Source organism: Camponotus floridanus, unplaced genomic scaffold (genome assembly GCF_003227725.1).
Source record: "Camponotus floridanus strain SB8 unplaced genomic scaffold, Cflo_v7.5 scaffold18, whole genome shotgun sequence".
Classification (NCBI taxonomy): domain Eukaryota; kingdom Metazoa; phylum Arthropoda; class Insecta; order Hymenoptera; family Formicidae; genus Camponotus; species Camponotus floridanus.
Window position 1 is genome coordinate 1,747,124 of NW_020229303.1, and position 26,267 is coordinate 1,773,390.

Below are 26,267 nucleotides of genomic sequence, written 5' to 3' on the forward strand. Positions count from 1 at the left end.
TATTACGAAACGCAATTAAATACAAAAAATTAAACAAAAGAAAAATTTCGGACTCTTTAAAATTCTCTTACAAATACATGTTTCGCGCGGGAACACCCACCTTACGTTTATTCGCGCGTCTCATTATCGAGTCGTCGTTAGCGTTGAACTATGACCCCGATCGTACCTGTTCGTGTACGAGACCTACCTTCTCGCTACCTACCTACCCCGAAGAGCAGATACTCGTCTAAGGTACCGCTAATTGTGTCCACTAAGATCAATTCCAACAAACGTTCTTCAAGGTATCAATACATCCTCGCGTCAGGAATTTAAATATTATTAAATGATGATGACAATTTTATGATTATAATTTTTAATGTGTTTTAATTAATACACACACACATTATAAATGACATAAATGCTAATTGTTAGTTACAATGTATTGTAAAATTAGCATTCCGTACGACTATCATTAAATTTATCGATATTATTTGCACTTTTTAGTGTACATCTAAATATTTAAAAATTATAATTAAAATAATATAATAATAAATAATAAAATTATAAAATATAAATCATAATAATAAAATAAATAAAATATAAGATATAATAATAAATAAAATAAATATAATAATATAACAATATAATATAATATAATAAATATAATAATTTAATTTAATGAAAAATTCTCGAGCTTTATATCTAAAGAAGTTCGTATTCTTGCACAGAAATATTTAGATGAGTAATTTTTAATCGATTTAATTCGATTTTAGTTTAATTTTTAATCATTTGTATAAAATAAGACAATAATAAAATTAAATAAAAAATAAATAAAATTTAATAAAAATTAAATAATTAAAATTAAATAAAAATTAAATAAAATTATATATATATATATTAAATAAAAATTAAATAAAATTAAATAAAATGACATAAAGCCGCGTAAAATCATTCACTTCTCAGGTAAACAAATTTCAATCGATTTATTAACTTCGTTATTAGTCGACTCGAGCGTGGTAATGCGAATTAATAAAATGCGTGGGATGTTGCGGGAGTATCTCACGCGGAAGTGCGTAGGCGTCGCGTTGGACCAGCGCGAGAGGAGACAGATATGCGGCTGCATTGTTCCTTTGCAGCAGGGCACGGCGAGAGATCGATTTTCGGACGCGATCTCGCGTGGTAACGCCTTCCTCCTGTTGCAATCTCTTCAGCCTCGGCAATTTCGCCCGCGGCTCGGATGATTAACATTCAAATTGCCCTACACTCGTTTCGCGCATACGCTTGCTCGTCCATTTCTTTTATGGAAGCTCATGCATATGTGCTCCTAATATTTTCTGGCAGCGCGGACGCATGAATATTATATTCTAATAGAGACGGATATAGTGTTAAGATCTTCGCAGAATAATTCAGATTATTCATTCATTTCACTCTCCCTGTCCACGTGTTTCAGTTTGACAGCTATGACATCCCGTATGACTATTCATTCAATTTATTGATATTATTTGCACTTTTTAGTGTACCTCTAAATATTTAAAAATTATAATTAAAATAATACAATATTATAATAAATTATAAAATTATAAAATATAAAATATAATAAAATAACAAAATATAAAATATAATAATAAAAAAATATAATAAAATATATATAATAATAAATAAATAAAATAATAAAATATAAAATATAATAATAAATAAAATATATAATAATAAATAACATATAATAATAAATAAAATAAATAATTTAACAATATACTATAATAATATAATATAATAAATATAATAATTTAATTTAATGAAAAATTCTCGATCTTTATATCAAAGTCTACGCTAGTAATTTCGTTTCGTACTTTATCCGAGCTTGAATTCTCGAATTCCCGTCGTCGATCGCGATGTCCCGCGATGTCGCTATCGAAATGCGTCGAAAAAGGCGTGGGGAGAGGGGGGAAGGGGCGAAACCAAAGGCGACCGCCGACGTTGTTAACGAGAAAGCGACGACCGACAGTTTACGGAGAGGAGAGGAGAGAGAGAGACGGTCGCGGGGCCGCAGAGGACGACGTGCGGTGGCCAAAGATGCTGGTGGGGAGAGAACGGAACGGAGACAGGTCCTGTTGCCGGGTCCCTGTTGCTACCCGGTTACGGTGCATCGTGCGGAATTCGCAACGAGAGTTTTTGAGCGATTGCGTTGAATAATGCATGTTTACAGCAGAGGCACGCGGCCTCGTGGGGCCGCGAAATTTTCGAAGCCTCGGGTGGAAGGGGGGGGGTTTAATTAGCGGCGGGATGACACGGGAGGAGAGCGGAAAGCTGCTGCGTATTTTGCGCAGGACGAAGCGCGCGTCCTTGGATCGCGATACGTCATTGGCGAGATATCCTGAATCCCTGAGCTGCCACGAAATTCGGTATCAATGACGGGAGGGGAGAAGCAATTGGATCCTCGTGTGTTTCGACGAGGGAAAATAAAATGAAGAATTAATCGTAAAGAAAAAAAAAAATATCGGAAATAAAATCTTTCCACAAGAATTTTTTCTATTATAAATAACATCTTTTATTTTTTAAAATTGGAAAAAAATATGTTCCTTGTAACATTTTTATATTTCAAGAATTTTTTCTAAATAGAGAATTAAGATTTTTTTTAGAATAGAGAATAAAGAATTTTTTCTAAAGAAGATCTTTTATTTTTTAAAACTGGAAAATAATGTGTTCCCTGTAGCATTTTTATATTTCATAAATATTTGTATAAAAATTATGTTAGTTGTAGTTTTTTCTCTTGACAGAGACAAGTCCTTCTTTTAATGAAAGAAAGAATTTTTTATAAATGTGATATATTTGTACAAAGTTTTCTTACACAAAATAAAAGTTTGCAAACAATTATCGATCTGTAAGATCGATTGATAATTTTATGGCCAGTTCAGATGAAAAGAAGGATTTTCAAGTCGGTCCATTTTTTTACATTAATTTCATGCATTTGGAAAAGGTCTTAAATATGTCAAGGCCTTAAATATGTACAAAGGCATATTTGACAAACTTTAAAAGTTCACGTGCGAAACGTCATAATTGAAATATGCGCCATATCATACATTGCATTTCATCGATAATTAAAGGCTTTAAAACGTGTTTTCGATACTTGTAGTTTTAATATGTATATGTACAGACTCGTTTAACGGGGTTTCGCCATTTTTTTGAAGAATGACACGGGAATATCGACGATTATTCGAAAATAATATTGTCATTAAATCCTAGTCTACATCAGAGTCAATTCCAAGAAGCATGACGTTGCATCGAGAATTTTGGAGATTAGTCATAAATATAGCCATGATGCGACGTATAGATTGATTAATCTCTCGTGAGATATGCTAATTTGCACTTGAAAGAATAACTCAATTATTCGCTATTTCTTCCACTTCAAGAATATATTTTAAAATAACACATATTTACGAGAAATGTTTGCGCTTTTCTGATGTATGTAAAAATATAGTTTTCACAAAAATTATAAATATTTATCCAAATATAAATAGTAAATAATTATCACTAGATTGCACTTATAAAATATGATAAATGATTTTGCTGCGCAGCATCAAATAGGCTTCAAACTAACAAAAAGCGGAGAAAGTTATTTACTCGGATCTCGAATAAAAAAAGACTTCAATTTTAGTGCGATCCATATCCATTATAAAATATCTGTAACATGAAAACATCAATAAGGCAACTAGATATATAGATAAATAAATATCAGTATGAAAAATATCTAATATTAACATTAATATTAATTAAAATTTTATATAATTAATATTGATTAAAATTTTATATAATTAATATTGATTAAAATTTTATATAATTAATATTGATTACAATTTTATATAATTAATATTGATTAAAATGTTATATAATTAATATTGATTAAAATTTTATAAAATCTTCGAGAGATAAAGAATCGAATGGGAAAAAAAAATCTAACAGCGAGGTTATTAATCAGAGTATCAGTTCGGAGACAATAAGGCACAGAAAATGCGTGAAATGCAAATAATTAGATAGAGAGCGGAAGAAACAATGAAGGACTAAAATGAATGAAGGAGAGAGCCTCGTGGTCGACGGCCCCAGCAATGCTTCTCCCGCGCAATTGGATGCTGCGCGCGCAGCATCCCCCAAGGCCGGCCAATTCTTAATGAATGCCGAGAAAGCTCGCGACGATTGCATATGTCGTCTCCTCGTCCTTGCACCACGAAGAACGAGACATGCATAGGATTAGAATTTTGCGTCATGGCTCGATGTCGCAAAATTATTATAAATATAAAATTATGATTTAAAAGAGAATGCGTGAGCTTTGGTACATTTTTAATGTGGCTTTGATACATAATAAATGTACAAATTTTTATTAAACACTTAAATTTTATTAAATTTTTATTAAAACATTTTTTTATAAAAGACAAAATTTATTTAAGATTTAAGCATATTTTATAGATTAATTTGTCTTATATGCTTTGGGAAAAATTAGTTATTTAAAAAAATGGAGAATTTTGATTTTATTGCTTAATTTTTTTACTTTGGTGTGACATTTCATTAAATTTTATTTAAAAAATTTTTATAAAAGACAAAATTTATTTAAGATTGAAGCATATTTGATAGATTGATTTGTGTATCTTATATGCTTTGGCAAAAATTAGTTATTTAAAAAGTTATATAATTTTTTATTTTATTGCTTAATTTCTTTACTTTTGTGTGACATAAAGATTGATGATTTTTCCGTTTCGATGCTCGGAATAATTTCGGTCGGGTGCTGATTACAGCAAAAAATGCAAAAGCGTAGAAACATTAATTTCGATCGCGCGAAATCTCAAGCGTCGCAAAAAAATTTCCCTCGAATTGACGAGACATTCGTGCACGAAAACGGGATTTTTTGGCGTGCGAAAAATCGAATTTCGCTACAGGCAAGAGAAACAACGAACAGAATAAGAGAAGCGCGAAAATAAGTGCTTGGAAACAGAGGGGATAAAGAGAGAAGGGAGGGAAATGGAGGAGAGAGAGAGAGAGCTCGGAATCTCTGGGATGAAGCTTCCACGTCCACGTGCTGCCGTTGTTATTGTTGTTGTTGCCGTCTTCGTCTAGCGACTGGATATGGATTTCCTCTTCGAGTTTCTCTCTCCCTTCGTCTCTCTTCGTTTCCCTCTTCTGTATTATCTTTGTCTAACATCGTAGCACCTGTCTCTGTCCTTCAGCCTCTTCGTCATCTTAGGTCTGTCTTCAGTCATTCGCGAATTCATCTCTCTCTCTCTCTTTCTCTCTTTCTTTTTTTTTTGGCATCTTCCCCCTCCGGTTCGCCGATTTCCCTTCCTCCGATTTGCGGATTGGCGTCATGAAAGGCGTGCTCAGTTTCTCGATGGTAGGGATCCCGATTAACGGACTCTAATTGCATAGCAACAGAGTGAGGCCGAGATAATGATACATCTGACGCACGTTGCCGGCGGGCCTCTGGCCCACTTGAAAACCGAACGACCCCGCGCCATGCGTTTCACGTGTGTGAGACTGCGTGTATGTGCAACGCCAACGTGAAGTTTTGCGAAGAGCGATGCTGGGTACCCGCCTTACGCCATTCCGCATCAAACCCCTGCCGGAAAGTTTCACTTCGACCCTCCGTCGAAACTTCAAGTTAAATTTCCAATTCAAAATAATTTCATTACAATGGAAATAAATTCGTTAATATATTTATATTAATGTATGATAATATATATTAAATATATCTAATATATAATAAATATATATATATATAATATATAATAAAAAATAAATAATATATAATAAATATATATAATATATATAAATATATAATAAATAATATATAAATGTATAATAAATATATATAATAAATATATATAATAAATATATATATAATAAATAATAATAAATATATATATAATATATAATAAAAAATAAATAATTATAATAAATATATTATATATATATATTTTTATTTATATATTATATATTTATTATATATTATTTATTTTTTATTATATATTATATATTTTTATTATATATTACATATATTTAATAGCCAATAAATGATTGTATATTATTACACTGAAAAAAAGTAATGTTGAATTAACATCAGTGTAATTGGAATTTATTTTATTAATTCAATAACATTTTTAATCAAATACCAATATACCATGTATTGATTTGATTAATGATACTATTGAATTAATAAAATAAATTTCAATTACACTGATGTTGTTAATTCAACATTACTTTTTTTCAGTGTAATAATATAAAATCATTTATTGGCTATTAAATGTATCTAATATATAATAAAAATACTCGAAAAAAAATTCTTTTCGGCGCCGAAATCATGCGGAGATTGTGTACCGTATATCGGGTTACCAGACATCGCTACTTCGGTTTCTCCCTGATTCAATCGAATGTTAAGTTACATCCTTTCTTTTCCTTTCTTTTTGACGAGTAATCAAGTTGACAAAAATCACCTGTTCATTGATCGCACTAATATACTCTTTTTTAGTGGAAGAATTTTTATATACTGTGAACCGGAAACTCTCTCTCTAAATAATTCAAGCTGAATTAGTTTTTAATTAATATCCAGTTTTTGTCGATTTTTAGTTCGTAAATTCTTCTAATAAATATACGCACATGTTGTGGATGCATATTTTTATTTTGTAATTATTGTATTTATAACTGTACATTTTTATCGACAATTTTTTTATAATAATTCTTACTATAGCTCTTTAGATATATCGCATATTAGCTCTTATTTTCATAGCTTAATTCTTCCTTTGCTTTATATTTCAATGGTATTATCGCACACAATAAAATTGAATGAATCAAAACATTTTATTAGGAGTTTATTTTATTTATATATTTATTTAGGATATTTTATTAGGAGGATTTTTAGGAGGAACTTTGTTTGAATTTTATCAAAAATTTCGCGAAATAATTTAATTTTTAATTTAAAATTCGCCTTTTTATGCACGAAGTCTTTTTTCACATATCGAAATGTAATTCACTGGGAAAGAGGTCACAAGTGTGAATCACGAGCTACACGCATCGAATTTCTTAGCATCGTCCAATCTATTCTGAAAGAGGCCTTTCGAGGTCATCCCTAGTCTTGATTTATAATGCAAGAATAAATGGAATAATTGGAACACAAAGACGACGTGTCACAAGGTCGATATCCGTATACATTGCATTATTGGTAATTTTTTTTTTCGCAATGGCTCGTAACAAGCTTCCTTTGTCTAGTAATGATGGTCGTGGAAGAGATGTTTGAAGAGAATATGAGTTGAGCCTGGGAAGAGAATAAGCTACTGCGAGTAAAATGCACTCGCGGGCAGAAAAAACCTCGAAACCCCTTTATATACAGAGTGTTCCAAAAGTCCCGAACCGGTCGAATATTTCATAAACTATGCACTTTAGAAAAAAATGTTTCAGACAAAAGTTGTATGGCTTGAAGGGGGCCATCAGATAGTGGCAATGATTTGACATGGGAGAGTCATTTGAAAGTCACGTGAAGATCATCGTCAATTTCTTAAATGGAACCTCCTATTTTTTATTGCATATTCTTGTAGCTTACCTCCAGAGCTTTCCAAAACACTATAATAAAGTATTTCTTCATTGAGTACTTTTCGAGTTATGGAGGCTTGAAATCATTTCTTAATTTTACATAAACCGTAAAATATCTTGTGAAATATTCATTTTTCGATTATCTTACCTTAATAATTTTATGTACAAAATAATGAGAGGAATCAATTGGTGTAAAGAAAAAACGTAGTTGTTTTTAAGAAAAAAATATGTAATTTGCAATTAACAATTACAGATTTTTTTTGACTCTCCAAAGTCAAATCATTGCGACTATCTGATGGCCCCCTTCAAGGCATACAACTTTTGTCTGAAACATTTCTTTCTAAAGTGCATAGTTTATGAAATATTCGACCGGTCCGGGACTTTTGGGACACTCTGTATAATATATCCCCTTGTTTATACATAATAATTCTTCTGCAACATAATAGTAAGCCAATGGCTTGTTTCAATCATGCAATTTCATCTCACTTCGCAATAAGTCGAGCAATAAGTGCATGCATTGCTTTAAGTATTAATCGGATAAATCGTGGATGTGAAAAAAAAAATGCAAAAATATGAGGAAAAGTGATGCACGGATGTCTTATTTTATCACTTTGTATTGAATAATGAAAAATTTTTTCCTCTCCACTTGTATTTTCTTTTTAAAATTGCCTCGATAATTTAACTTAATTGATAAATTTCATAAATTATAGTGGTAAGCAAAGGAAGATGTAACATTTCTGCATTATTTATTTTTTATACACAATCTTTCATTTTTCAGTTTTTATTTAAGTCGGTTAAATTTTTTTTAGAATTTGTTTATACCTTTTGAAGAAAGAAAATTATTGTTCTTTACTCGATCCTAGACAAAAGGAACATTAATAGGATAGCAGTTACATTACAACAGTTTATTAGTAATAATTATAATGAATAAAAATATAAATATAATATTAAATATAAATATTCATAAAAAAACTTTGCAAATTATCGAATTATTTTTTTGCGTGATGCAAAGTGCCATTAAGGTCAGCTCTTTGATTAGTATTATTATGTTATGTAGCTTCGGTCGAACATACATCGCGTTTGTTATCGATTATTCAAGCCCACAATACTTTAGGAATTTCTCAATTATCGACATGTTCTTTCATCTCTATTCGTATATTCTTCGTGATCCATAACTCGCCGAGAATGTAAACAATCAACACAATCAACTTTGCATTGTTCTCAACGATGCAACGTTTATGATAAATCTATTCCAACAAATAATTGTTATTTATATATAATAATTATATTTTATTATTCTTTTCATTATTATTTTTTTATTATTTTATTATTCTTTTCTTTTATTATTATTCTTTCATTATTATATCTTAAATGCTTATATATTATCACTGATTTTTATACGTAATTGTATCTAAGAAATTTATCGATATTATTTGCACTTTTTAGTGTACATCTAAATATTTAAAAATTATAATTAAAATAATATAATAATAAATAATAAAATTATAAAATATAAAATATAATAATAAAATAAATAAAATATAAAATATAATAATAAATAAGATAAATCTATTCCAACAAATAATATTTATTTATATATAATAATTATATTTTATTATTCTTTTCATGATTATTTTTCTATTATTTTATTATTCTTTTCTTTTATTATTATTCTTTCATTATTATATTTTAAATGCTTATATATTAAATGCTTATATATTATCACTGATTTTTATACGTAATTGTATCTAAGAATTTTTTAATATTTATGTTGACGCAAATATTAAAAATTTATTTTTTGACATTTTGAAATGATACATTTTTATTTATATTATTACATAATTAATTATTCTATTCAACATTAGTGACAAGAATGTTTCCGACAATCTTTTGTTGCGAAAGACGTGTTACGTCAAAATCTATTAAATTTTTCGAAATCAAGGAGACCCGAGATTCAAATTCGATTGAAAGGATCTAATCGGGCGAATGGCAATTCGGCGGAATCAGAGTCCGAAATTCAATACTTAGTACGCTTAATAGAGATATCGAATTACGAGCACACCTTAATTCGATCCGATGGGCGAAAGAACGCAGATAAATGATTCGAATTTGTTAAGATGTCGTTCACGCAGCGAAGATTAGCGTGATTTTGCTCTCGATCAAAGATATTAAAAAAAATCCCTTTATTAAAATATTTGCTGCACGAAAAAATTTTGCGAAATTTTGACGGAATTTATTAATTTTAATTTATTTTTGAGTATAAACTTTTACAAAACGATGGCGATTTATATCTTCAACATTTATTTATTAATTTTCATTATTTTAAAATCAATTGCGTAATTTATATTAATATTGCAGATGACAGAGAGAAATCTTTGCTATTTTTTAAATGCGTTTTTAGGCTATCTATTTTTGTGTATGAATTAATTCTTTATAGAAATTTAAATTTAGTGTGTGTGTGCCTCTTGCATTCGATTTATAATCGACCAATTAATAATAATTTATCGAACGTGACATCTTGTTCTTGTTGAATAGAGATCATTAGCATCATAATCAACGATTTATAATATATTATTCGCAAACTCTAGACTTGGCATACTTATCATTTTTCGATTATTTTTCAGTCTATATGAATTTTATAAAAAAATCTGCATTTAAAAAGTGCTACCACGGTTATATGAGTATTATCAAGTCTTTTGATCGTTTTATCTCGTATCTTGATCAGGAATTATTTTAACGATGAATGTATGCCACTTTTATAGTGAATTGAGTGAAAAATTGCTGGTATATGGAAAACAGTCTAAGCATGATAAAAAATATCTTAGATCGTGCTTTTAAAGCAATTATAAATTGCTCTAATAAATTATATAGTTTCTAATGTGTTCTAGCTTGTGTTAAGTCTATTAATCTCTTTTAGCTTTTTGAAATTTCCGTTCAAAAAATAAATGAAAGAATGCGGTTATAATAATAATAATTTATCGCACTTTTTATATCCGTATAACTATCACAGTCGAAACATATCTTGCGGAATTTGTTTGCTAAAAATTAATATAATTAGCAAAAATATTTCTACATTATCTTTAAAAAAGTAATGTTAATGCAAAAACAAATATAATCAAATATATATATATGCTTATTTATTTATTAAGACCTAAAATTTCATAATTTTATTAAATAAGTTTAATTTGTTATTATATTATTTTTAATATAGCGCACAGTATGTACAGTTAAATGTCTTTTATAGAGTACAATAATATATTTTTCACCATGTAATAATAATATATTTTTCACCATGTAACAATAATAATTTTTTCGTTTTAAGTTAATAATTTTTTTTGTTTCATTTTTGTTTTTTCTGTTTATTCTTTTATTTTTCTTTTTCTGTTTATTTTTTATCTATTTTATAGATAAAAAACACACACAATAATTGTTGTTGGAATTTGAATTAAAAAAAGGGCGCAGATAATATTGTTTTTAAAACATTTTCCGCACATGTACAAATAATAGACAGATTGAACTGTTATCAACTTCTAAATTTTCGGAGGAACCTCTATATCCGGTTGTCGGGCAAGCAAAGGGAAAGGAAGGAATATCAAAGACTGCTTTGTTAGGACTAACGCGATACACGAGTGCCACTTTGTTGCACGACGCAGAAGTAGATGATATAAAATATTGTTACTTTCATTATTTTCTGTATATATGTATATTATATATATTTTTTATATTTTCTATATTTTCTTTTTAATATAATTTTAAAAATCTAGTTCTTAAAAATCCCTAAAAATTTTAGTTTTATGTCGGAACATATAACAACAAAAATGTTTGAAATTCTTTTATTAAAATTATAAAGATTAAAAATTACATGTGAGACATTTTTTTATAAACATACAAAACTAAAAAATTTATTATATAATATTATATACAAACATATAACGAAAATTTACAAGAATATAATGAAACACTATAATATAATAATACACTTTTGCATTTTTTAAAATGTTAATAAAAATTATACAATTATATAATAATTAATTTGTGTTAAATGTTTGTAAATACTTGAATTACTTTGATTCAATTTTTGAATTCGGAATAAAATTTTTATTTATATCCATTTAATTTAATTAAGAAATAATAATTTTATTGTGTACTATTAATATATACCGTGAAAATTCTACAATATTATTTTATATATATGAATATATTCTTTTATTTATATGAATATATTCTTTTCGATGTAATATTTATCGGAAAATTCAAATAGATTAAATATTATAAAATTCCGTATAAAATAATTTTTTTCGTACACTCGACGTAAAATTAAAATTTTCGTTCTAAGCGCATGATTTCTTCCATTCTTCTCTTCGTGCAACAATGTGCCGGCATAGTCCAGAGTAGTAGTCTGTGGTCGTTATGAGACGAGCGTTTTTCTCTGTGAAGATCGGTGAACCCGCATGTGGAAGATACAAAGTTGCTTGGGTCCCATTACATTATAGCGTTCCCTACAGACCACATCGAGAACCGTAATCGTGTCTACATTTCCCATTAGATTGCTAGAACCACAACTAAGTAGCTACAGAGAGATATTGGTCTACGCAGCTATTAATAAAGGCGGCGAAAAATAAGGGACAATATTTCACGATAGTATGACAGGATTGGTAGATATGTGCTATTAAAAAAACAACATTCTCGTCTCATGGTAGTTTCTTAAAATGATGACCTTTACAAAGTTGCATCAGATCATTATTCATTTAAATACAGTTTATTATAGATAAAATGAACGGAAAGAAAATACAAAATCGATCTTTGGGAGTAAAAAATTAAAGTAATTATTAAATTATAATTTATATGTTTTATATGAATAAAGTTGAAATTTTATCTAATTAACATACATATATTTCTTTTGTATTTTTTATATGAATTTAATTGCTTTACATCTAATGCTTTAAAATTAAGAAGTAGAAATTGTGAAAAGAAGTACATTTTTGTGTCGCCTAGTATATCACATTGTAGCATCAGCTGCTGGATGCCATTGCTTGTTAGCAGAGTACCCCACCAGAGATCTACGCATACGTCATCAGCTTGAATTGCTGGGGATATTATTGATATAGGCAAGAGCCACCAGTACAATGTTGTGCCTTAAGAATGAAAAAAAAAATACATTATTTTTGCACATATTTGTATTTTCCCAATTGTATATTTTTTATTTTTGTTAATTTATCGTTTAAATTTAATATTATTTTAAATTTATTATTTAAATTAATTATTTATTATTTATTAAATAGAAAAATAACATTAATGGTTTTATTTATGAGATATTATATTACGAGAGCTTGACATTAATTTTTCATTGAAATTAATTATTCGTATAAATTTATTATATAATGTGTAAAAAAAGAATTTTTCAGATATATATTTATATTGCCATTTTGTGCGTGAGCTACATTGTTTCATAAAATTGTAGAAAGATGCATTAAGACAATTAGTTTCCAATCGATCTATATTCTTAGTTCGATTCTCCCTTTGGAATTTAAGAAATTGGTAGACTATATTTATATTAAAACAATGCCACATACTATAGTTTTTTTCGAAGGCAATGGTGTTATGTGGTAATAGTTCTCGGAAAAGCTAAGATGGCGTGGGGAATGCCTCAAGCCAGTTTCTACATTGTGTGTTTAGGGTCCCATCTGAATCCCAAGCATCACGAATCCGACGAGGGAGAAAAACGATAGGAAATATTCCTTTTCCCATTTCTAATTTAACTGCGTCTTTTTGAAAAAAATTCGCCCAAAAATTTTCTTTATTTCTTTCAAACTAAAATTGCAAAAAATGATTATTAAAATCAACGAGTAGAACAATTATCATGCGTAAAAAATATATGCAGTATTGTGTCGAAATAAATTTCAACTTTTTCACATTATAAAAGAGACAGACATGACCTTATTGTTGACGTCAATATATCGATGATAACAGCATTATTATAAATTTCAATTACTTTTTTAATAAAATGTTTACATTTTTAATAAAAGAAATATTTATTTTTTATAACAGTAAAAAAATTGAAATTTGTCTTCAATGTTGCATAAATTTTTTTACGTATGACAATTACACAGAGAAAAATATCATTCTACTATCAAGAAAAGCGATTACTCAATTTATTTTTCTTTTTTTAAGTAATAGTTTTCTTCAAGAAAGAATATTCTTGATAATAATTTTAAATTATACTCATCACAAGTATGTAAATTTTTAATAAAAGAAATATTTATTTTTTATAACAGTAAAAAAATTGAAATTTGTCTTCAATGTTGCATAAATTTTTTTACGTATGACAATTACACAGAGAAAAATATCATTCTACTGCCAAGAAAAGCGATTACTCAATTTATTTTTCTTTTTTTAAGTAATAGTTTTCTTCAAGAAAGAATTCTTGATAATAATCTTAAATTATACTCATCACAAGTGTTAGAAAATCTCATTATCATGTACTCAAAAGAGGAAATTATTTTCTCTTCAAGAATATTGTAAAGTTGTATCAAAGAAAAATCAAACTTACTTTACGTCAACTCTTGTAGTAAGCAAACCAAATTTTTGTTTTAATTTAATATTCTTGACTAAAATACTGCACTTACTAAAATTCAAAACATATTCAATTAAATTTAATGCTGTGGTGAACTTATAATATATTTGCAGATATACAAACTTATGATATATTTAAAATAAATAATATTTACTTGAATACAGTATACATTTTTCTCTGTGTATGTTTGCTTATTAGCGAAATGCAATGACACGGTAGCAAAACTAAATAAATAACATGACAATCACATAAGAACACAATAATTGACAATATTCTTAACTTTATTGCTCTAATAATTAAAAAATTTAAATTTAAATTTTATACATATATAAAATTATTATTATTATTATTAAATTTGAGTGCTATTTAAATATTGTGAACATTTGTGATTTTAATATAATTTAATTTATTAATATAATTTCTTATTTTTTTGAATATCGTGAATATTTGTAATTTTAATATAATTTAATATAATTTAATTTTTTAATAAAATTTCTGATTTCTAGATGTTATCTTTTTGTTATGTTTCTTAATATTTGTTATTTCTGCAATCGCGTTTTTTCTTATTAAAATTACAAGTTGAAATCCACTAATATCAGTGAGTTCACAGGAGAAGAAATGCACGCGCTTGCGTTTCTCTCGTATCATTCACCTTCATGCAAATCTTCAGCCTGTAAGTTACGTGATAGACCTGCTTATCAAAGTTCTAAGAAAGGCTTCAAAAGTATCGGCTGCCGCTGAATCGTTGCCAGTTCGTCAACTTCATAATCGTACTTTGTATAAAATGCCATTTATACGTATATATTTATTTATATGCGATAACACTAGCAATTTAAAAAATTTATAATTTATAAAAAATCTATTCATATATGTATTCAATATCTGCATAATTTTTAATAAATAGAAATATGAAAGATAAGATAGATTTGTAAAATTAAATCTTTAGAATTAACTTTAAAATAATTTTATAAAAAAGACAATATTTTTTTCTTATCACAATTTTATGGAAATGAATCTTTTTTAATCTACTAGGGTGTTACACTCATATATGTGTGATTTATCCACATCGTGAAAAAAATCGAAAAAATTTATAAGCGTATATTCCTAAGATTAAGAAAAATATATTCCAAAAAATGGAGACCTTTTATATCAAGTTATTAATTATATTAAGTTTTATATACTCTGCTTATTCTTCTTTTATTACTTTTTATACAATTATATAATTTGTAATTTTAATATGTTTTTATAATTAACATAATTTGTAATTAATATGTTTTTACAATATTTTTTTCTTATCACAATTTTATGGAAATGAATCTTTTTTAATCTACTAGAGTGTTACACTCATATATGTGTGATTTATACACATCGTGAAAAAAATCGAAAAAATTTATAAGCGTATATTCCTAAAATTAAGAAAAATATATTCCAAAAAATGGAGACCTTTTATATCAAGTTATTAATTATATTAAGTTTTATTTACTCTGCTTATTCTGCTTTTATTACTTTTTATATAATTTGTAATTTTAATGTTTTTATATTTTATTTAATTTTATATTAATTTAATTTAATTTTATATTAATATTATAATTAATATAATTTGTAATTAATATGTTTTTATATAATTATTATGTAATTATATATTACTTCAACTTTTTACTTTATTTTTCTTTTAACAAGAGATTTCTTTCTCGTTTTAGGCTAGTCGTACCCTCGCAAGTGGCGAGTATCTTCTACCATGTCCGAAATGCAGGTTTCCCTGCCACGTGGACAGCGAGAAGAACGTGGGAACCTGCTCGAGGCAGGGCTGTTCCATTGAATTCTGCATCTCCTGTTCGTCGAAGCCGCATACGGGCCCGTGCAAGACGCCATTATTGGCCACCCCGACGAAACGCAACAATAAACGTCTCATTGTCGGTTCGAGGCAGAGCAAGCGGAATCTGCGGCGATTGTAAAACAACATCCTCGGATCGCGTTCGAGGGAGAGAAAAACTAGTCCAATTCCAGAGTCGTCTCGGCTCTGAATCGAGAAAGAAATGCGTAATATTGTAACACTGAGAAAAAAAATTGTAAACTTGATTGAAATATTTTCAACTAATTTTTATTCTTGTGATTGAAATATTTAGGCATTTAAATTAAATACGATTAAATCTAACATGACATCTATTTAACTTTAATACTTAAAGATTTCCATTAAAATAATAATAATCAGTTGAGAATATTCAGTCAAGTTTACAATTTTTTCCCTCAGTTTAGATATCAAGAATCAAAAGTTATTCAATACACTATTTTTTTCCATCAATATACATATATTCGATACACTATTGTTTTCCATCACATGTACAATGCTCATAGTGGCAAATGAAATAACTAACATAAGAAAGCAGATATCTTTCTTAAAACTAATATCCCAACAAGGAAAGATCATCAGAAAAGATGGAGCGTTCAATAATGACAATCATATCAGCAAGAGAATTATCATTCCGCAAATATGGTTGAAACATTCCAATATTCTCGTTTTAGATTATTGGATAGATTAATTGAAGGTTTTATGTAGAAACGAGAAATTTAAAATATTTATATAAAAGAGAAAAACGCTCCTTTCTTTGTTCCGTATTTTCTGACATCAAAAAGCCGGTACAAAGAATTATACCATGATTGCATTTGTGCCATGATAAGTTTTCCTTCTCTCCTGCGCCATAAGAATTGCCATATTTTAAAAACTGATATAATTATAAGAAAGATCGAGCACTTTTCGTCCTCGAATAACGCCCTTAATAGGATGCCATATTCTGTTTGTGTATTTTGTTTGTACATTTTTCTCTTTTTAATTTAGTCTCTCTATATTTTTTCCTATCTTTTAAATGAGCGCTAGTTTATTTCGTTTCCATTGTTATTTTTCTACCGGTGCATGTGCGAAAAAGACTGTATGTAAATAATTAAGCGTAATAGTAATATATTTCGTGTCAGTACCGAGCAAAGTCTCGTGATCGATATTTTATTTACGCTACATTCTTTTTAAAACGATATAAAAGTACGTTTGTTACATAATTAAAATGATATTTCATTTCACGGATGTGCTTTGAATAAACAGGATTAATGTAGGATAAATATATTAGGCTAATATTGTTTCAGTAAAATTATCTTTATGATGTAGCAAAACAAGGAACGAACTTTTTATCACTCTCTTGCTTCATTATCTGTCATGTCAAATATATGTATAAATCTGTTTTATTAATGCTCTCTTCATGCTCTCTAAAGAAATAGATGTAGAAGCATTTTACGTGTCTTCGTTGATAAAAATATTGATCACGAAATAATCCGAGCGAAAAAATTATTATTAATATCATATCATGATTACGCATGATTCACGCGCATACTAAGATACTCATTAAAATCTTTTAAATTATTTATTTCGAATGTTTTATATTATTATTTCTTTAAATCAAACTTGCTGTTTGATCTTTTAATTCGAAGACTCGACTATTATTGTCGCGTTTTATATTTTTCACACACACACATTTCATATTTATATATATATGTTTCATATTTTAACCAATATAAACATACTAATTTATCGATTTCCAAGCTCGCCTGCGTTATAATGTTATAACAGGGAAGATACAATTTTAATATTAATAAGTGATTATAATTTGCAATGATTAATGCAATAAAAAATGATTTTTCATTTCGGCGAAACAATTAATGTAAAAAATATCTCGCATGTGGTGGTATCTTGAAACATTTTATTTTTAATACTCAAAAAATATCTTGGCAATAATCCAATGCATTTATTATACTAAGTTATATTTAAAAAAAAAAAAAAAAAAAAAAAGAATTTTGTTTAGCAAGGAGAAAGTGATACCAAATAAAATATGTCAGCGATAAGAAAAATCTCGATATTTTTATAAGAGTAAACATATTTTAATACTTATTGTTAGCATATAAGTTTTATAATACATTTACTCGAAGCTACGTTATGAAAAATGCAAAAATGCTCAATCGTTTCTGTATATTATTATTATTATATATCTTAAATTTGAAGAATTTAGAATCTTTGCGTGTTAGAAAAGATATTGAGACAGGTCCCTAAGAATTATTATAGTGAGTCTACATTAAATTAATTGAATGTTGTAAGCCCCTTTCAGGGTAGGTTCCTGTACCGTTAATTAAATATAGTATTTTCTGTATAATCTCATGTCTCTTTCTTTATCCAAAGATAACTAAAACATTTACATCTCTAATTAAATACTTTAGAAAATATTCATTCTACTGTGAACATAAAATTCCACATATATCCACATTGTGTGCAACGTCATATAATTTATTTACATATAATCTATTTATATATGCGCTCTTAGAATAAATTATGTATATCTAAGTTAGAAATTTCCATAGTATTCTAATTATCACAGCAAAAAAGATTGCCGTAATTGTCGCTATTCTATATCTCGATGCCTTCGTCTCGTCTTCTAATACTCGATGAAGAGCGATTTCTCGCGATAGAGGAGATTTAAGTACCGGAGATACACCTTCGCCAATCGGTTCCCCTTTCATGGAGAACTTCGTCGCTTCTGTAATCTTCACGTCGATCATTTTCCCCAAGTACCTTTCCTCCATAGGAATCAACACCTGTTCGTAGAATTTGTTGTGACCCACGTAATGCTGCTTATCGTGCGACATCTCCGTTATTAGCACCTTTTGCAACAATCCCACTTTATGCTGGTACGGTTCGTACGACTGGAAGAATTCCGATAATCTTTTAGTCCTCGTCTTCACTTCTTGCGTAGGCACTTTCGGCATTCTAGCAGCGGGTGTACCGGGCCGGGAGAAGAACTGATTGATGAAAAGACTCGGGAACTTGTATTTTTGACAGAGCGCCATCGTCTCCTCGAAATCCACCTCCGTTTCCGTGGGGAAGCCGCAAATGATATCCGTGGCGATGGTCAGACCCGGCACACGCTCGCTCAAGAAATTAACCGTGTGCTCGAAATCGGCGCGTGTATACTCTCGCCTCATGTCGGCCAGCACTTGATCGCTGCCAGATTGCACCGGAATGTGGAGGAAGCTGTAGACTTTGGGATGCCGCAAGATCTTGGCCATCTCGTCCAGATGCTCGAGGATGTATGGTGGATTGGTCATCCCGACACGCATCATACAACCATCCGGGATAACGTCTACCAGTTTCCATAACAATTCCGGCAAACTGGTGCCAATGTCTCTGCCGTAGGCCCCAGTATCTTCTGACGTGAGCCATAATTCGCACACACCCTCCTCGAAGGCCTGTTTAGCTCGCTCAACTATCTCTTCCGGTTGATAACTGCCCAATTCTCCTCGCGCGTGTTTCGTTTTACAGTAGGTACACTGATTCAGGCAACCTGTGTTGATGGCTATGATCTCAATGAGTGGATTTCGCCGCACTTTTGGAAGACTTAGAGAAGCGCCACCCATCTTCTTACCAGAATTCTTTTTCTGATGTAAAAATCTTACTGTATTTCCTTTTAAGGTTTCCTCTACAACTTCTACTACTCGGTCAATCTGTTGCACTCCGATTATACTTAATCCTTGAAGGAAAGATGATTTTGGAGCACCTTGTGGCACACATCTGTAAAAGATAATTGAAATTATTTAATTAGAATATAATGCAAATTAAAATTTTAATTAATTTCCATCAGCAATCTAATGTTGAATCTCCTGATATTATACAGGGGGTTTCTAAAACTATGTCGGAGATTTTAAGGGCGTATTCTAAGGATTAAAATAAGAAAAAAAGCTCATATAAACATGAGTCAAAAAATGCTTTTCCTCCGAGTTATAGCCCCCTAAAGTTGAGGGAAAAAAATCGAAAAATGTATTGTAACTCTCGGAAACTTTTTCATAGAACGTTAAAATTTTGCACAGCGTAATAATTAATAATGAGCTTCATTTTTATGTGGTTTTGACAATTTTTTCCCTCAACTTAGAGGGCTATAACTCGGAAGAAAAGCATTTTTGGACCCATGTTTATATAAACTTTTTCTTTTTTTAACCCCTAGAATACATCCTTAAAATCTCCGACATCGTTTTAGAAACACCCTGTATCAGCTATATTATTGAAGTGATTGATACTTTGATGTATATTCATATTTTGTAAAATTCTTAAAAATCAAGAAATAAATTGTCTAAAATTTTATATATTAATTACATATTAATATTAATATATCAATTATATATAAATATATTTATATATTAATTTTCAATTAAGAATAAAAATATCAAATAATTTACAAATGAAATAATTTATATATTTTAATATATTTATATAATTTAATATTTTATTAAATTAAATTATATATTATTAAATATTTAAAAACAAATTTCCAAAATTCTAAATTTCTCAGTTTAAAGGCCGCAGCACACACTTTTGCATAAACGCATAACCATAAGCATAAGAAAATTGATTGGTTCATTTTCTTATGCATATACTTGGGGACCAATCAATTTCCTTATGCTTATGGTTATGCGCTTATGCAAAAGTGTGCGCTGCGGCCTTAACTCTTTTAAGTAAAATATCCCTGTATGATTGTCTATTCTTCTATAAATATATTTTGTCTAAAGTTCTTCAATAATTCAATTCTTGCTCATCATATCTTAATGTAACATACCCGGCAATTACAATATGTTTGCCGATTTTCTTCCCATGCTCGATTTCATTCCTAAACTGATCCTCCGCAGGATTTTTGACGGTGCACGAATTCAGAAGCCACAAGTCTGCCTTTAGCTTATCGTCAGACAAGTTGTAACCATACATCGCCAGCTGTCCAGCCATGTATTCGGTGTCTGAATTATTGTGCGTACATCCCCACGTTTTCACGTAGATCGTCTGCGTGCCAGGTATTATACTCGACAGGATAGGCGGCTGCGGAACTTCCTCCTGCTCCTGTTTCCTTCGTTTCGGCCGTACCGTGATATGCTTCCTCGAGTTATACCTCTCTTTAGGCGTTATGTCCTGTGACGCGATTAAATCTTCGATGTCCTCGATGATATCTTCGCACGGAATAGGCATGTTCGACAGACACAAAGACGCTCACCAAAAGATCCTTTACCCCGCTCTCCTGAAACGTGTCATGAAATACTTCGAGGTTAACTGCACGTGTGCGATAATGTTATAAACTATCAAATCATTCATGTAAAAAAAAAAATAAATTCGTCAGATAATTATGATAAATATTATCTTATATTTTTATTATTGTACTGTTCGTTTTCCTTTATCGTTATTTTAAATCTGAACGATTGATTGGATTTGATAAAGGTTAGGATTAATTATAGATATACCATAAACGCAAAGATATCAGATGGCAAATGCTTTTGATAGCACTTTTACAGTGATGAATTACGTTGACACTAGAAGGATGTTCTCAAAATTATAGGGAGTATCTAATTTGACCACAGCCAATTATATCGACCTGTGCCTAGGTAACTAGCAATGATTGACCAATCAGAGAGTTCTATTTCGAATTGGCCAATTGGAGACGGGTATCTTACAAAATTATATTTGAAACTTCCCATTTTCTAATTGGCTGTGAAGAGAGGATCCCTAGAATTCCGACATGAAGTTTGTTCTTTTTAGCTGAATTTAATCAGAGAGGACTGAGAGATGTTATGACCCGCTTTTAGGTGATCCCTGGAAGCGATACTCCCTCTATGAACATTAAAAACGTGGACATGAACTAAAAAACCAATGTTCTCAGAAGATAACATATATGTCCCACTGATAATATAAATAATATAAATAAAAATATAAGTAATTTAATTAATAATAATTTAATTAATAATAATTTAATTAATAATAATTTAATTAATAATAATTTAATTAATAATAATTTATTATATAAAAATATTAGTATGTTCTCTCTTTTCACGCTATTATTTATTTATTTATTTATATGTCTTCTTTTTCTTTTTCTCAACATCATTTATTTACCTATTTATTTAGTTCACTCTAAGTCAGTCTTTTAAAATACAAAACTAAATATTATAAAATTTGACTTTGGAAAAGCGCGGTAAAACAATCGAATAAATTCAAATTATTAGCATAACAAAAGGTTACGTGATATATTAATCGTTTAATAATTAATTTAAAATAAAATATACCTCTATAATTTAAAATTCCGCGTGTATAGTACGTAAAATATTTCGGCAGAGAATTATCAATAATATCATGTTTCAATAATTTCATGGCCTTGGTGAAGTATAGCAAACGCGCTATACATGTCACGGCTTTGTCATCATTCACACGGTGACTCTCGAGCAATAAAGTAGTGATGAAAAACGCTTCGTATATTATAATTTTTGTATTAAACACGATTACGATTAGTATCGAAACCTAATTTGCTCCAAATATTAATAAGTATTAATTAATTAAAAATTAATTAACGACATGAAACTGTATCGCAACGATAAATTTTTATCGAATCGCATTTATTCACTACTGCGAATAAAAATTGAAACAGGGGATACATAAAAGAGCATAAGAGAATTAATTATGTCATGATCTTTCAAACATATTGATGCTTATTATAATGATATTTCTTTAACGATATTAGAATTAAATATATTTCGACCAGTGCTTTAAATATTCTCAATCCTTATTAATTAAATACAATAAACAATTTAATGGAGAATCGATAAAATGATAGGAATACAAGATATTAAATAATCACTTCGATCATTGTGATCTTTACGGACAATAATTATTATTTTAATACTTAGAGTCAAATATATTTTACCTATATTTCTTTATCGTACTACTTGACAATTTAAATGTAATTTACATTATGAGAGAACACGAAGTAAAACAATCGAATTACAGATACAAATAATTAGCATAACGAAAGACTTCATGAGTAATAAATAGTTTAATAAATAATCAATTAATATCTTAATCAATAAATTAAAATACTTTTATAATTTAATATTCCTCGCGCAAATATTTTATATTACAGAAAATATTTCGGCAACAAGAGAATTATCAATAACATCGTGTTCAACCTTGATAAACAGTATCGCGCTGTTGTTAATATGTTACACGGCTTTATTATCATTCGCACAATAACCTTGAGTAGTGACGAGAGAAACGTTTCACATATTGTCAAATTCTTTCTTACATAGTCAACTTTGACGATATAAACAGTACCGTGATAATGTTTCTGACTTACGATCATTCGGTCAATGACCCTCGAGAAGTGAGGTAGTGATGTGAGACGTTTTATATTTATATTATCAAATTCTTTCTCTAACCACAATTGCAAATGAAACAAGGAACTTTTCGTGAATGAGTGTAAGTGTAACGTGGAATTCAAATGAGTGAAACCAGAATTGGAGAGCCACGAAGACAAAGTGAAACAAAAGAAAAAAAAGAAGGTCTTGGAAATGGATCAATAAGATGTAAGTCATTAATATTTTTATAAGTTATAAAATTTATATAATATATTACAAAATTAATTATATATTATATTATATATAAAATTATATATAATATAATATAACCCTCCCATGGGGTACACCTTGTCGCGGTGGGAGGGCTTAGTACTTGGATGGTGCCTTGAGATTTATCTTAAATATTTCTATTTGTGATAAATCTTAAGGTGCCTGAATGGGAAGCTAAGTACCCTTTCGCGTCGTCGATGCGGTCAACGTGCCGCGGACAACAAGCACTTCGTTACCGCGTTTTCGCGTTGTAATATTCTCACATCGTCGCGTTTTCCTAAACCGGGCATGTCGTACAAAGTATATATATATATATTAAATATATCGCGCGACCAAATTTTTAATCGTACCGAATTAGTACGCGAGTGCCGTTTAGTATCGCGCGTAAAATAGCGGAAATAGCGATATAAAAATATCGCTCGTGAGTGCGGGAGTGTCGTTAAAGTATCGCGCGCCAACAACATGAGAGGAGGAGGAGGCCTGGAAGAGGCATCTTGCATCGGCGGAGCAACCTGATGGTGAATATTTATTATTTGTATATCAATTTGTACAAATTGTACGGATAATAATTCGATCTTATTATTGAAATGAATTAAAGAGAATAGAGAAAAAGATTTTTATAGAAGTCATATAAATTTTTCTATTTAAAAAACCGTCTCAAAAATTTATAAAATTTTTCCACACGTCTTTATCTCTGCTTACATTATTTTACATATCGGATATAAAATTTCGAACGATAAAAATTTTTTGAAATATTGATTGCATTTTGTAAATATTATTATAAATGAATTTTATATTTGTTGTTACAGACAACTAGCTTCGATAACAACAACTCCGCTGTTGTGCATCATTGCTGGTGAGTGAGAAAAACTTTTACTTAACTTTAAGATAACGGATCGTAGACATTGTAAATGTAGATGCAGATGTAGATTGTAGATTGTAGATTGTAGTAAATCCGTTCCGTCCTTAAAATGGATGAGCTAGGATAGATAAAATTAAATAATTATTAATAAATTCTTTCGAAATACTTTGCATCTATTGCGAAAATCTATTGAAGTATTAATTAAAAAAAAGATCAAGAAAAGAACATTTTTTTGTAAAGATTTTGTCTAATTTATTAAATAAAGAGCATGCATTAATAATTTTATCAATTTTATCCATTTTTCATGCTACTTTATTTTTATAACGCGCACTTATTTTATTCTAATTTCATATAGCTCATCCATCGTAAAATTTGTTTGTAGATATTGTTTTGAAACTTTAACTTAATATAAAGCCAAATGGTTAATTAATTAAATAATTTGTAATATGATAAAAGTTATACAGACACATAAATTTTATATTTTATTAGAAAATATAATATACAGAAATTTGTAGTTATTTGGCTTTATTTGAGTTGAAATAAAATTATTTACAAATATTTAATGAACGATCGTAAAATCGAGTGAGCTTGAAATATTTACGCTTATTTGCTGGTAATGAATCGGCAAAAGAAGGAGTGTTTCTCTTTTTTCGATCTTCTCTGATTAGAAATCGAGCGAGAAAGTGGCCAGGATTAACGAAAGGTAAATTCAACTAGCCTGAAGAAAAGATTTACGTACAATAGCACGTAATGTCGGACATTTATTCACGCGGTTAGGGCACGCGCTTAGAGAATGTAATTAGGGCAAGTAATTTAAAATATATGTGATATATTAGAGATAGGCTCGAATAATTTCACTTAATCGAGAAATAGGATTGTTAGGGCTATCAGGTGATTCTTAAGATTTTTAAATTCTCCTTTCAAGAAGTAGAGGATTGTTAGGACTATTATGTGATTAATTTAGATAATTAATATGTTATATATCTTTTAAAGAATCAGGAAATGTAGGTTTAAATAATATTAGGGAAAACAGATTATAATAAATATTTCAATAATTATAATTAATAAAAAAAATATAAGACTCGAAATATAAAATTAAACAGATCAGTTTTAATGGCAATACTAGTCAAGTGTCGATCTTATAACACAATTATTTATTATACAATCAAATAAATATGGATCAAATTATAAAGAAAAGTTAGCGAACGTTTCGACCCTATTTTTGAGCCATCTTCAGCGCAAATGTGATGATGTGATAAAAAACAATAACAAAAGATTTTATATCTGAGTCAATTACAAAGGGTGTCGTCTAAAGTAATAATAAATGCTTCGGTATCTCATTATTTTGACGATGCCTGTAATAAAATCAGTCAAATTTGTCAAGGAAAAAATTATTTAAAAAACAAAAAGTGAAAAAAATTAAATAAATAATGTAAACTAAAAATAAATAAAAAAATAGAATGATGTAAAAAAATGAATTGTTAGAGCTATTAGGTGATCATCAAAAATGACTGTTCATATATATTCCTTCAGGAAATTTCGATTTGAATGTACTCTTATTTTGTACGAACTACAAAACTTTTATATTCAGCTAATATTGTTATGAGTTGATGTCAGAGGCCGATAAGAAAACTATAATTTTATATATTTTTTTTATTTTGAACATAAAATGGTTCACTCTCATATTTGTTGCTATGTGTAATTTAATTGTGGAAAAGTATTTATTATTCTGTGCAGCTAATAAAAAGTTTTCGATATACAAAATTTTATCGGTAAAAAAAAAAAAGATCCGGCATCCTCTTAAATGATGTT

The 26,267-nt window shown here is 28.9% G+C and overlaps 2 protein-coding genes across 3 annotated transcripts in view; one reads left to right on the forward strand and one right to left on the reverse strand.

Moving 5' to 3' along the window:
• Positions 1-16,280, forward strand: part of LOC105249041 (F-box only protein 5) — a 50,206-nt gene extending 33,926 nt beyond the window's left edge. Inside the window, exon 2 of the mRNA XM_011254191.3 lies at positions 15,826-16,280. Coding sequence (XP_011252493.1) covers positions 15,826-16,080 — 255 coding nt within the window. The 3' untranslated portion in view covers positions 16,081-16,280. The remainder of the gene's footprint in view (positions 1-15,825) is intronic.
• Positions 16,281-18,315: 2,035 nt separating this feature from the next.
• LOC105249025 (threonylcarbamoyladenosine tRNA methylthiotransferase) lies at positions 18,316-21,482 on the reverse strand. 2 transcript variants are annotated; one of them, XM_011254177.3, is made up of 3 exons: positions 21,440-21,482; positions 20,770-21,219; positions 18,316-19,730 (listed from the first exon to the last, which is right to left on the reverse strand). In XM_011254177.3, exons 2-3 carry the CDS (start codon positions 21,168-21,170, stop codon positions 18,503-18,505), a joined length of 1,629 nt encoding a protein of 542 aa, XP_011252479.1. In that variant the 5' UTR covers positions 21,171-21,219; positions 21,440-21,482; the 3' UTR covers positions 18,316-18,502. The 2 variants fall into 2 exon arrangements, with proteins under 2 accessions (XP_011252479.1, XP_011252470.1); XM_011254168.2 differs by having other exon boundaries at positions 21,360-21,440.
• Between the last annotated feature and the right edge of the window lie 4,785 nt (positions 21,483-26,267).